A 13,314-nucleotide genomic window follows, 5' to 3' on the forward strand; every position below is an offset into this window, starting at 1 on the left:
CCCACCCAGGCTCAGCAGAGTGCCAGCCTTACCTTTGGAGAAGGTGCTGCGTCCCCGGGCGGCCAGAGCTGCCAGCCGGGAAGGGACCCGACCGCTTCGGCCGAGGAGCGCGGGCCACAGCGCAACCCCACTCCGCAGAGGAGCCCGGCGGGGAGCACGAAGGCAGACGGGGCCGGCAGGGCGGAGACGGAGGAAGAGGAGGAGGTCGTTACGGACAGGACCCAGCAGAGTAGACCTCGGCCCCCGCAGCCAAGCACAGGTCCAGCATCCAGGGCTGCCCAAGGCAGCAGCGCTTCCATTCCTTTCATTGACTGCAGTGATGTAGACAGTGAATACGACCTCCTCAGGGAACACGCGTCCCGGTCACGGTCCCAAACAAATGACAACTATGAGGGTGATTTGACCAGTGGTGTTTATCTGCTGTCCAGGGATGAGAGGCAAATAGAGGCTAGGCGCAGGGCTTCCCCTCACTCTGTGAAGTCCTCCCGGCCTCCTTCCAAAGAATTCCGTGACGATGATTCAGCAGACATCACCTTTGACATGAGTGGGAGCCCCAGACTCCCAAGGCATAGCTCTCTGATAGACGAGATGTTCAGGGCCTCAGGCAGTCACAGTGCCCTGGCCACCCCCTTGTCTCCCAGCAGCAGAAGTTCAAGTCCAAGTATGAGTTGGGACAGGACCGGGTCTCAAGGCTATGTTTCCGAAAACGCACATGACTTTAGAGAGAGAAGTGTGGGAGGAGATCCTCTCCCAAGCCAGGGTCCTCGATGTGAAAACGGTTCCCCCATCTTACAAAGGCCACACTTAAGGAATCTGAGATATAATAAGTCAGAGACAGATCCACTCATTCTTAGCCAGGTAGCATCAGCCCCGACAGCAATGGATAGGCTTGATGGCCACGGAAAGGGAGGCCTGGCCGGCCCAGCCGCTTCGGAAGGTAGAACGCTGGCTAATGGTACACGTCTCGTGGGTCCAACCTCAAGGACCCCCATGGCGCAGTCAGCGTGTGCCACTAGCAAGGCAGCCCAGCTGGCACCCCTGCAAATGACCGAGGGCTCCACCAGCAGTGGGACTGAATCCAGCGATTCAGACTCTGAACTGGTCAGCCCTCTGAGCCAGCCCCTCGTGTTTGGTAATCCAGCTGTGCTGAGTTCCCCCTCCGGGGTGAGGAGAAAGAAGTCCTTGGGTGGCCTGCCTTTGAGCGAGGAGGGAGAGGAGTATGAGTGAGGAGACCAGAGGGCAGGTCTTCAAGGGTTGGAAACCTGGAGTCGTGCGTCCAGGATTTCCCTGGAGGTGACCTGTCCTAGTGACTTGTTAATTTTTAATCGACCTTTGTTAGAGGAAGTTTTGGGGCAGGCACATGTTTGGGTAGGGCATGCCTGACTTCTCAGATCTTTCAGAAGGACAGAATTTCACACACCATGACAAGTTACCAAGAGCTTGTTTCTCTTTCTGGCTGAAGGCTAGGAAGAAATCCTTTATTATGAATCTGACCATGTGTATAGTGTGTTGTATTTACGTGGAAATTTTCTGTGTATCTTCAGTTGTGTACACAGATCACCCTCCCATCTGGTCGATTTTTGGGACGAAAGTATCACTGAGATCCCAGGAAAGGTGTGGGTTTTACTTTGAACCCCTTCTTTAAAAGGAGGGCTGCTTTGCTGTGCCTCATAAAGTGAGGAATTGACAAAATTCAAGGCCAAATGTAAGTTGGTTGCTAGTTGAAGTGTTGTTGAAATCTTCGTTACTAATAAGACTAGTGAATATTTTAATTGGAAGCATTCGGGATTATTTCTTCTTTGCAGACTTCCTATGAAATGATATAAATCTTCATGAACTGTAATCGAGATGAGATTGCTGGTTTGGTTTGGGTTTGCTTTCATGGGTCAAACGTTAGTTATGGTTGAAGAAGGTGTTGAAGAACTCTGGCCGTCAGAGCCTCTTGGTGAAACACAGAGATGCTGCTGAGAGACGCTGCAGGGAAAAGTGAGACCTCGCAGGATAGGTACTGGTGGCACCAGGAGGTTAGCAAACTCAATGCCTGCCTTTGAATAGTGCACAGCACCGAGAAGGCCTGTTTCCCAGTCTCGTTGCCCTTGGTGGATTTTTACGCACATTCTCAATATTCACACGCTCAGGAACAGTGACTTCTGGCTGCTTCTCTGTGCAGGAAAAAAAAAAGTAGAAGTAGTGAGAGGTTTGGTTTCTTTTTAAATCTTAACCATCTACACCAGTGCCTTTCACCCAGCGTTTCTGCATTTCAGATGGAAAAGCCTGGTTTGAACTTGCATTGCTTCTCAGCCTTAGCTGCACTTTGGAATCACCTGGGACATTTAAAAAATTGGTATTGCCTGAGCCCTGACCCTAGAAATTTGGATCAAATTGGTCTGGAGTGCCCCCTTGGGGTCCACAGATGGCTCTGCTAGGCTGCCAGGGTCATTTCTCAGCCAGACACTATTGCCTTCTAGAATCTAGTGGAATGTGATGGAAGTGTCAGCTGACATGTTGGCTTGCTTGCCAAATAAGAAAAGCGTCACCATTGAAATGCTTTTCTTCATGCCTGCTCTTTGGTACTTTTTAGTCTTTGGTACTTTTTTTTAAAAAAGATAAGTTGTAGGATAAAATTTTAGATCCTAAGTAACTACAAAATTATTGAAAAGAGTTGTAATGATGATCCAGCCCTAACGTGCCGCCATGCGAGTGGCCTTACTAAAACTCATCGTGTGGCTTTGTCATGGGGAAGAGCTAATAAGCAAGTTTAGGAAACTGAGTAGAATTTGGCCACAGTGTTGAATAAGCAGAAATATTGACAGACCCTGTGGTTCACGCGTGACTCTCTGTCCGCATGAATGTTGAGAAGTTGATTTTAAAGATTCTGAAAACTTAATCCATTTTTACACACACTTTTGCTTTATCTTCCTAATCATTTGATTCAGTGCATGATTGATGAATCAAGTTGATTATTGGATAGCTTGAAAGATGTTCACTGAAGTAGTCTGTTCATCTTTTGCTTTATTTAGATTTACATGTTCAACAGAGTCACAGAATTTTGAAGCCAGAAGGGACCTTGGAGGTCACCTAGGTTAAACCTTTATTTACGGATGAGAAACCTTGTTCTGACGAAGGGAAGAGACTTCCCATAGTCCTACAGCCGTTGCATGGCAAATCTAAAACCAGAACCTTGGTCTCTGGACTTCCGTGTTTTACTCTATGTGACAGCTTGATGCACTAGGACCTTTTGGATTCAGTATTTTATATTTTGAGACTCTTGTATGGATTAATAATTAAAATCATATGGAGACCAGGAATCATGTAGACTTAGGTTATTACAGTCCATATTAGGTAGGAAGAACTACTGCTTCTTATATTGTGGGGTTTTTGCAGTTATAACCCATTTTTGCATATTCTGTTTTGAGCTTAGAAAAAGATGTCAATTTGCTATATAAAAAAGTAGTCAAACGTGAGTTAAGCAGAGTCACATGTGGAATCTGTGGTTTATTTGTGAAGGTGGTGTGTTCAAATGAGTCTTCTTTTTACCTCTAATCCTACAGCAGTCTGATCATGAAATATGAATGAGCAAAAGGTATTAACTTAGCTGGCTTAGAATGTGAATCATCAGATGCAAACCCCCAAAGCAAAACATATTCCAGTAATTAATTTGTTTTGCTTTTTCCTTGAAGAGATGATTTTTTATCCAAAGTGTTTCAAAAGCAACTGATCAACGGTGGTGTACCCAGTTCTATATTGACGAGATTTTCCACTTTTAGGGTCACTGGTAGAGTTTTTCTCCGGTTTGGTTTTGTACCAGCCAAGCAACTCAGTTTCTGCTTCTCAGTCAGTCTTTGTGAGAGTGGCAATTTTGGTGTGATTAACGGTGCTTAAAAGAAACTGGGTGGGATGGGGTGGGGGGGAAAGGTGTGTAGTTTTTTCAAAAGCCACGTATTCTGAAGTGCTGGGAGTTTTCACTCATTGCCTCTGGGAGAGCTTTCCCTGCACTAGTAAAGAGAGCTGCTGGGTGAGTGAACCTAAGCATTCTTTGAGTCTGATGGTAGAGCCAGTTCACTGAGGTGAGGAGGTCAGAGAAAAGCCAGCAGGCTGCGTGCCAACCCCAGCGCCCCGCACCTTCCATGCCTTCTGCCTCCTGTGAGACTCTGGTCCCCGGGTCCTTCCCTGGCCTCTGGAATCTCACTGTGTGGTATAAGAAGGGCAGGCACATCCCTGAAGTTGAACAAAGTGCAGGAAGATCAGAGATGGGGTTGGGTGTGACCAATAGGCAGCAGAGATTAGAGACCTGTGAATTCTTTCAGACTTCCAAAGGGTTTCGCAAGACCCGTCAGAGCCATTTTTTCTAAGGCAACAGCTAGTGTAGGGGTCGCCTGCATCAATAAGGAAGCCAAGTCTTCAGATCGCAGCCGCTCCTGTGCAATGATATCTTAAAGCCTTGGGTGGAAGACAAACCAAATATAGAAACAGAAATCTTCAAGCCACTCAGGGCTACTCCGGGGCCTCCGCGCATGAATATCTTTTGTTAGATAGTATTTCAAAACATGTAAATTATAGATCCTTTTGTGACTGATTTTTGTTGCTGCTTGTTCGGGCAGCATAAAAATGCAAGAAATCCTCGTAAAGAACTGCATTTAATGAGTTCCAGAACTTACAGTGGATTGCCCCAGCTCCTTGACCAGTCATCTGTATGCCATGATGCCATTTTATTAGACAGGCATTTAGTTATTAAAGGAAGTCTGTGAGCCAGATTCTTCTCCACATATGTGATTCGTATTTGGAAATTTCTCACAGATTTATCTCACCAAATGGTGCTGCTGTGGCCTGCACTTAAAAATGTGAATAATTTCCATTTGATGCTCCAGAACTTCTTTGAAGATTCAAACCAAGTAATACTTTAAACATATATATACACACACACACACACACACACACACACACACACACACACACACACACACACACACACACATATACACACACACACACACACACACACACACACACACACACACAGCCTGCAAAACCAAAATACAGCATGAGCCTCTTGAAATTTCCACCAAGTATACAAAATCCAGCCTGCCCGCAGTTGAATCAGAAACCCCACTTGCATCTTCGCTCTGGAGTCAGTTTGATTGTGTTGGCAAGCAGTTCCTAAAAGAAGAAACAATTAAAATATTAAGCTGCCATTTAAAATTTTGTTAAAACTCTTGTGAATGTGCATCACCTCCCTTTTTCATAGCTTTAACCAGCGTTCATATGGTTTTAATCAACTTTTTCCACTTAAAATGCTATTCCCTGTTTCAACACAGTATGGGTTTTGTGCAATTGAAGTCATCAGTGAGTGATTGGGCTACAGGTAGGCCCAGCCTTAAATTAAGAAACTTGGGGTCCCCTTCATTATTAGGTTTATTCTGAGTTTATTTGCTTCTGTCTCGATCACTCTTCTTTGCCTAGGCCCTCATTTTCATTAACCAGAATTTAAAGCTGTCCGAGCTGCATGCCCAAGAAAGGCTCTTTTTTTCTGGATCTTCTCCTTTGTAGTCTATAAACATTCCTCCTCTGATGAGCTTAATTACTCTAAGGCTGGCCTTCCTCTAGTTTCATGGGGATGAGTCTACAGTTGACTCTTGGGACAACACGGGTATAAATGGCGCAGGTCCGCTTATGCTCAGATTTTTTTCAGTAGTAAATAGCACAGTACCACACGATCCAAGGTTGGTGGAATCCGCAGATGCGGAAGTGTAGATACATAAAGAGGGCCGACTATAAGTTATACGTGGATTTTCCACTGCTCGGAGGGTCTGCACCCCTGACCCCCGCGTTGTCCAAGGGTCAACTCTATTGCTGCCGATATTACAAAGCAAACTGCAGAAGAGTCTTTCAATGCAATCTTTGCAATAGAGAAAGTTTCTCTGAACCCGAAAGAGGTGAACATTTCAAAATAACCTGTTGCTGGCAGCTCTGAGTTTACACTCAGCCATGTTAGCCAAGTTCATAAGAACATACGGAAGGAAAGGTACTAGCGGATGAACTTCTGCAAGAAGGAAGTGATGAAAGAACTTGAGTCTGGCGACATTTAAAGAATTTACTGGCGCTGCTTTTTCCTCGTTAGTCTAATTCCATCTGTTTCTGTTTAGTTGAATGAAACGTAATACAGGGAAATGGGGTCTCTACACTGTGCGTACCTCTAACACCAGTTGCTAGTTGTTGAAATGAAGCCATGACGTTTAGATCAAAATAAGCATGCCACTTAATGTAGCAGCTCTCTTTTTATTAAAAAAATAATAATGATGAAAAGCAAAAAATACCCATGATGGCTTGGCCTAGCGTTGTAGGCATCAAAGGTCAAAAGTGGCCTGGTTGCCACCTGTTTGGATACCTACTTGGAAAAGAGCTGTTTATTGTTTCCTGGGTGACCTAGGGATTTTTAAGTATTTCCTCTATAAACAAAAGTTGCAAATGCTGATTTATGTGTCAGATACATATTTGGGAGGAGGTGAGTAGAGTCTTGTTGTGAAAAACAGGTCTTGCTTCATAAAATTCAGAACACATCGCTCAAGAAAACATAGATGAAACTTCCAGCATGGGGGATTTTTTTTTTTTCCCCCCAGTCAAAGCCGTTAAACACCCTGGTGGAAGCTAAGATAGAATTAGTAAATCTCCTTTTTTTAAAGCTTTAAAAATTGAAGAGACTCTGATTTGTTCAGGATCGTTTCAGTGTGGATGGACTGAATGATGCCCACATCACAGCTTAGCCTTGGAAGCAGCCTTCGGCAATCTTCTTGGCCTCTGGTGTTCGGTTATAACTTCTGGTGGAAGGCAGCTCCTTGGCGTCTTCGTGTGGGTTCTAGATCAGGGTGCTCTGATATGTCTTAGGGTGGTTTGGTATTTGAAAGTAGGGAGGATTGAAAATCAACTGTTGACAGGGTATCTAATCTAAGTTTGTAGTTGAGAGCTGGTGTGAAAGGTTAGCTTCAAGGCAGGTGCTGTTAATGCAGTCATGGAAATGGTACTGAGAATTACATGAGCTTGCTGCTAGGGGTCAGGTGCAAGAACTTCAGAATATTGAAGAATAGAAGTTAGAAATCACTGCAAAATGCAACATAAACCAAGAGTACTAAGGCGGGAGCAGGGACCAGTGTGTGTGTGTGTGTGTGTGTGTGGGTGTGTGTATAACAAAGCATCGGACAGTAATTAACTGTACTTTTGAGTAAGAGGTAGAGGTGTTAGTGGTACCGGGAGTTTGGAGGCAGTCCTTCTGCTTTATTATAAATTGGGGTTGTTAACTGACTCTCAAATAGGAAACAGTAGAAGGGTCATTTTGGAGCCTCTGATGGGCCTGTCAGTCTTCACAGATGACCTTTCTGGCTCATGAAACTGGGCCAACAATTGCTTTTTCCTGGGCCTTGCAGTTCCTTTGTAAGAAGGAAAGCATTTGTCACTCTGCCCGCAGTGATTTATAGAAAGACCAAAGATAGGCTTTCCTTAGTCAAGAACACACACCCGCTGCTCTCTACACACGCACCTGAATGGCCAGTGGATTCAGTCCCTCACCCTCACCTCGTTTCTGCCTGGAAGGTTGCTGTGAAAACCTAACTAACCCAATCTCACAAGCTTGGCCTATGTTATTAATCCAGTTCCCTTCTGTTCTCTCTGTGTGTACATTTAATATTTTATTAAAAATTTCTAATACGCTGAATTAGTTTTAAAATAGACAAGGCTGGGGACTTCATTCTCATTTTTGTCATTTGTTGAATAAATTTGAGAAAACATTTTTCTGTTGTGCCGTGGTATGCACTCTGTGGTCAGCATGTACCTATCTAAGAGAAGACTTTTTTTTCCCCAGCGTTCTGTCTTTTATTCTCAAAGCATGGTGTACCTCCTGTTCTCTGCATTGTTGGAGCACTGTCTGATGTCTTTTTTTTTTTTTAACATGACTGAATACCAGTTTGTACTTGGAACACCTGTTTCTTCTAGAATACAGTGATCCTGCTCGCTAAACAGCAAGCTTTATCACGGAGGCATCCTGAGCGGTCATGCTCGGTGGTACCGTATTTCACTAAAGGTGGGGAAATAGAAGATGAACGGAAGGACCTCACTTTTCTGATGCCATCTTCTCCAAGCCCGCACTTTGTGCCGTGTGGAGGTGGGGATGGTCCTTGGAAGGGAGCAGGATCTCTGTAGGACGGGGCAGGGCTCGTGGAAACAGAGAGCATCTGTGGCAGGAGCTTACGTGGGCGGAGCTCAGACAGCTAACCAGAGGGCTGGCTTCCTATTTTGAATGGTGACATCTATTCCAATGGGGATAGCAAACTTTACGTAGCGTATAAGAGAATTTAGCTGTGTGTGTGTGTTTTGTTGGGGGAGTGGGGATAGTTAGAAATGTAGAGAAGACCCCTCTAGCTCAGCCCAGGTGGCTGCTCATGGCCAGCAAGCTGTCCGTAGTTTGCTGTCTACCCAGAACGTAGGCTCTCACAGATACTGTCTGGTTCTGCCTTCTCTCCACGGCTGGGAGCGCGGTATTTCACGGAAGCGTGGACGTATTCCACCGGGAAGGTGGCTGGTTTCTCCAGTAACGACGAGCTTGGTGATTCTTTAAGCATGGAAGGCCAAACTCACGTAACGGTGTATGCACGGGATTAATAGCTCTTGTTAATCTCAACTGAAGAGGCTTTTACTTGTCCTAACAGGTATCTTGCTGTAAAAACTGTCAATTGTAACTGTTCTTTCCGACTGATGGCTGAAGCTTTGTCCTGAGTACAGGATGGTGTTTTTCATTGGTACGAAGCACCATGTCCCCCAGCCCAGACACTGCCAACACCACCACCGTGTTCAGACAAAGGAGAATTCTCCTTTATCTTTTCCCCATAAACAAGAACAAGCTAGTGCATTCGCTATCATTTTCCCATTAGCAGCATTTCTCTTTCTTTTTCTGCAAGTTGCATTTCTGTTGCTTTTCTGAATTGCTTGATGATGAACAGTAACGTTGATGTTTAGCTGCTTGTAAAACTTTTCTTCAAGGAACTTGGTCTAAGAAGCACGTATGTTACGCGCAACAACCTAAATTATCAAGAAGAAGGCCACCCTGCTGTGATTGGTAATCCTATAACCTGGTTTTTCTTGTGAAATCTTGTAACTTCAATGAAACATTGTCAGCCCTTTTTTTTTTTTTCCTCTTTTTTTTTTTTTTCTCACATATTCCACTGGGGTGGGACCCCGCTTAGTTATCAGACTAGAGTGAATCCTGCCTGCTCTGGAGACTTCTCATGAATCAATACAGTATTGACCTTTTTTTTTGGTAACTGGCTTTCAAATGCTGACCATCTCCAGAGAGAGTTTGTCTTCTCTTTTAGAGGGAGATTGTGGATTTAAAAAGAGCCTTTTTAAAAATAAATGCAAACCTGCATCTGTAATGTATTTCCTACATGTGCCTTTGAAGCATATTCTGGGTACATAGAGTTACAATCTCCTATATTTTAGAAGCAAATGGCAGGAGACAAATCACAATAGATGAGTGGCATCTAGACGTTTGCCAAATACAGAACTTTGGGAGAATATTGAGGAAATCCTCATAGATACTTTTTAAATAATTGTACTTTTTATAATTTTGAAAAGAAGACTTGAGAAAGCAATCAACAGTCTCATTTTCATCTGTATTCTCATTCTCAGATATTTTAATACTTACCAAATCTATGGATTACTATTTTTAAAGTTGTCAGGTTTTCTGGTTCCCTCCTTAACAGGAAAAATAACACTTATCTAATTAAAAATGAGGATTCCCAATTTATTGACTAGTTTAAAACACAGGACAGGTACAACTAAGTATTTGAAATGCCATTTTTATTACTGGAAAAACAGATTAGAAAGTTCTCTTTCCCTAGGCTTGTGTGAGTTTGTTCTTAAGCCTTTTTAGTATAGTCAGAGGAAGTAGATGGTCACTAGGCGGCTTGTACCCAGTCCCAAGAGCGGAAGGCAGGCGTGAGTTTGGCTTCTTGATCATAAACCATGTTCCCGCTGTTTATGTGCCGCTGGTGGAGGGCTGGTCAAGAGATGCTCCAGTCTGGGTGAAGCTGCAAATCCAACTTCCCCTGTGCAGCCAGAGAGAAGAATTATGAATGTATATTACATTAAAAAGATAGAACAGCTAACCCAGTTTCTGGGCTGGGTGATAAATTGAAATCCATACATATTGCAGTGCTAATTTGAAGTTCCATAATTGTTGGTGCCATGAGAATGTGTACATTTAAAAGGATTTTTTTTAAAGCAGTTAACCAGAAATGCCCCACCTCGAGAGTAGCATTAGTGAAGGCATGTTTAATCCTTGGGAGTGACATAAACTCAGCCCTCTTGATACAGATTAAGGGTAGGGACGGGGACATGGAGATCTGGGGTGGGGGGGAAGGGAGGAGTGTCATGAAATTATTTGGTAGAGGTGAGGGACTTGAAAGTTACTAACCAGAAATATAGCTGAATGCCTAAAAACCTGCCGGGCAATTTCTAAAAATAGGAAAAAATTCTTTTAAGAATCAAAAGCTTCCAGACTTTTAGGGCGGTAACTGATCTTTTTCTAATCTCTTCAGACTTTTTTCCACCTATTGCCTTAATATCCAGGTGGTTTCTTAGAAGATTCTGCCCGCCCCCCAAAGTATTTACCTAGAGCCCCTTGCTGAAAGAAATTCCTTTGTGTCAATTTGTCATAGAGGAGGAAAATGATAAAAATTCCCAGGCATTAATAAGTTCATGGAGTAGCCATGAGCACCAGTCACCATTTCTTCTCATTGACCAGGGCTGTGCCTTCAAGGCAGGTGACAGACTGTGTGATGGGAACAAGCTTTATAAGGCTGCAGAAACCCGGCAGAGTCATTTTATGTAACATCATGTTTGTTTGCTTTTTTTGTAAAATGGATGACTTCAGTGAAAATTGGTTACATGTAGCTCTAGTAACTGTGACCTTAGACATTGACCTTTCAGACACAACTCTTCACACTTGACCGAGGGCAGGCCCTGCGTGGACACCAGTTTGTACAGACCCTTGTCACACACTGGCTGCAAGTCGAAAGAGAATTTTAATTACCAAGCTGCCAAATTCTACTAATTACTCTCGTCAGCATATTCCATTGATTGTTGAATGGTAAATGAGCTACCTGTTTTTGTTTGGAATATGTCATCTATGAATTTTCAAAGCCTTGAGGAGTTTCTCTTGCAAGGGGAGGAAGGAGGCTATTCTCCATGGATGTGGCTCAGATTGGTAAATGGAACCTCAGAGTTTGGGACCTTTCCCTTGCTTAGCATTGCTGATAGATTTCTAGAACAGGCTGCTCGGTCTTTATTGATTTATTGGTCTTACTGTTTAAATACACTCATCGCCTTGGCCTTCTTGGGCCCCGTTAGTAGACACAAAGCCCGTTGAAGTAGCCTCTCAGGAAATGGAAATGGGCTACCCTAACTTGGTCATCCTCCAAGGTTGTGTATTGCACGTGTAACTTCGGTGTCACACACACCTTTAGGCCACGTGAGTGAGAACGTAGCTGAACCCAGAACTGTCCCGGACTTTGCATAGGAACGTGGTTGTCATCAGGTTCACTCTCGGTGTCCCGCTTTCTGAATCCTGTCTCCAGTGGGCTCCAGTGGGGTGTCTTCTAGATTGCTATCTTCTTTGCAATGTTTCCTGCCTTCTTGGCAGGGTGGCACCTCTCCCGGAGCCCTGGTCTGTTAGCTCACCCTTCTGGCCTACTAGGTCTACCAAACTGAAGTGTCCCCGGGGAAATTCACTAGGGCAACTATCGACCTTTGGAGGGGGCACATGGTTGTACTCGAGTGTGTTTACCCTTATTTTCTCCCTCACCATGTGGCAGTTGTTTTTTTCTCTGCTGCTGGATGCCATCCAGGGACTAATGGGTACTGTTTCCCCGCCTGCACGCCTCCTTCAAGCTAGCCTTCTAACTGCTTTTTGTTCTTGGCTCCAACTCTTTCAATGAGGAGGCGAACGCTTTTTCTGTCCCACGTCACTGCAGATTCAAGGCCCAGCATGTTCTCACTTACACTGCCTCACCTGATCTCATGCATAGTGTGAGAGCTGAAGGTAAGCCCCCATGCTTTGCCAGATGATGGTGAACAAATAAAAGGTGACCCTCCAATAGCAACTCACAAATGCATGAAATGTTTTGATCTCCAGACAGACTGCCAGAATTTCTCTTCTCTAATTCCTCTTTGTAGTGATAACATTTTTCTTTTTGTGATTCTTTTTTTTTTTTAAAGAGAGTAGTGTAGTACCTTGAATCAATTGCAGTTATGATTGTTGTCACTATTTCTATTTGACAAGTTCCAATTCTCTCGAAATGATTGTATTCGGTTGTGCACTAGTGTCAATAAAATTGACATTTGTGAAGCAATTTCTGGCCTTTTTCTCCGGGTTTTACTGGGTCTGGTGGTGTGTGGGGTGATTGCGTCTTTGTCTCACATCAGGACTTTGTTTTAACGATGTCTATGAAAATGCAAGGAATTTAAATGGAGGGATTATTTTTTAATGCGAACTTCTGGAATCTGACTTTACCTGACATTTTCTAATTTTGTTCTTCAGGGATGATTGTACTGACCAACAGTCAGTGGGCAGGATGTCTGCTTTCCGTTGCTTTTGTGGGTGTGGTGGCTTTTCACCTGTGTGTAGGTGACACAGCTAGCTGGTCAACCTGGGACCGGGTGGGGGCTGGTTGGCGGCTTCTGCAGGGTTCATTCGTACTGGGATCAAGTTCATTACCCAACTCCATCAGCTTCATTCGAGGCTGAGCTGTCTTGTAATTTCCGAGTGAATATGAATGAATCCAGAGAGAAAGGATAGAGGTCCAGAAAATGGGGGAATTCCTGGAAAACCACACTTCCCCTTTCCTATTGAGATCCTTGATACCGTGTTTAGTAGCCATGAGCATGAACCTGCATATTGGAAAATGGAGAAAGCGTTTATGTCGTCTTTCCCTATGATGGTAACTGACAGGACTGCAGGCTATTGGAACTTTGTTTACCCTAATCCTAGTTTTTGCACATCTGCTTTAGAATTATAAAACTGTTAGGCAAAACACTTAGTTTAGAAGTAGCTTTTGAAACATCTCATTTTATTAATAGTTTCAAAAGGTTGAGGTATCGGTATTGGCAAAATTCTGTTGGCACAGAGTTTCATGTGCACATCATCTCATTTGGCTGACTCGGGTAATTATACATCTTCCTGTTATTTACTGTGGTATCCTTCTCAGAGGAATGATTAATTACCTATCATTTTTTGACTCGTAAAGGGGAATTGTGATAATGTAATGA

The 13,314-nt window shown here is 43.9% G+C and overlaps 1 protein-coding gene across 5 annotated transcripts in view; it reads left to right on the forward strand.

The window, feature by feature from the left end:
* The window catches only part of FARP1 (FERM, ARH/RhoGEF and pleckstrin domain protein 1), a 293,802-nt gene that overhangs the window by 233,342 nt on the left and 47,146 nt on the right, over nt 1-13,314 (forward strand). For all 5 annotated transcript variants that reach the window (XM_036831748.1, XM_036831743.1, XM_036831746.1 and 2 more), the window contains one exon: nt 10-259. In XM_036831748.1, coding sequence (XP_036687643.1) covers nt 10-259 — 250 coding nt within the window. The remainder of the gene's footprint in view (nt 1-9; nt 260-13,314) is intronic.

This window comes from Balaenoptera musculus, chromosome 18 (assembly GCF_009873245.2).
Source record: "Balaenoptera musculus isolate JJ_BM4_2016_0621 chromosome 18, mBalMus1.pri.v3, whole genome shotgun sequence".
Taxonomy (NCBI): Eukaryota; Metazoa; Chordata; class Mammalia; order Artiodactyla; family Balaenopteridae; genus Balaenoptera; species Balaenoptera musculus.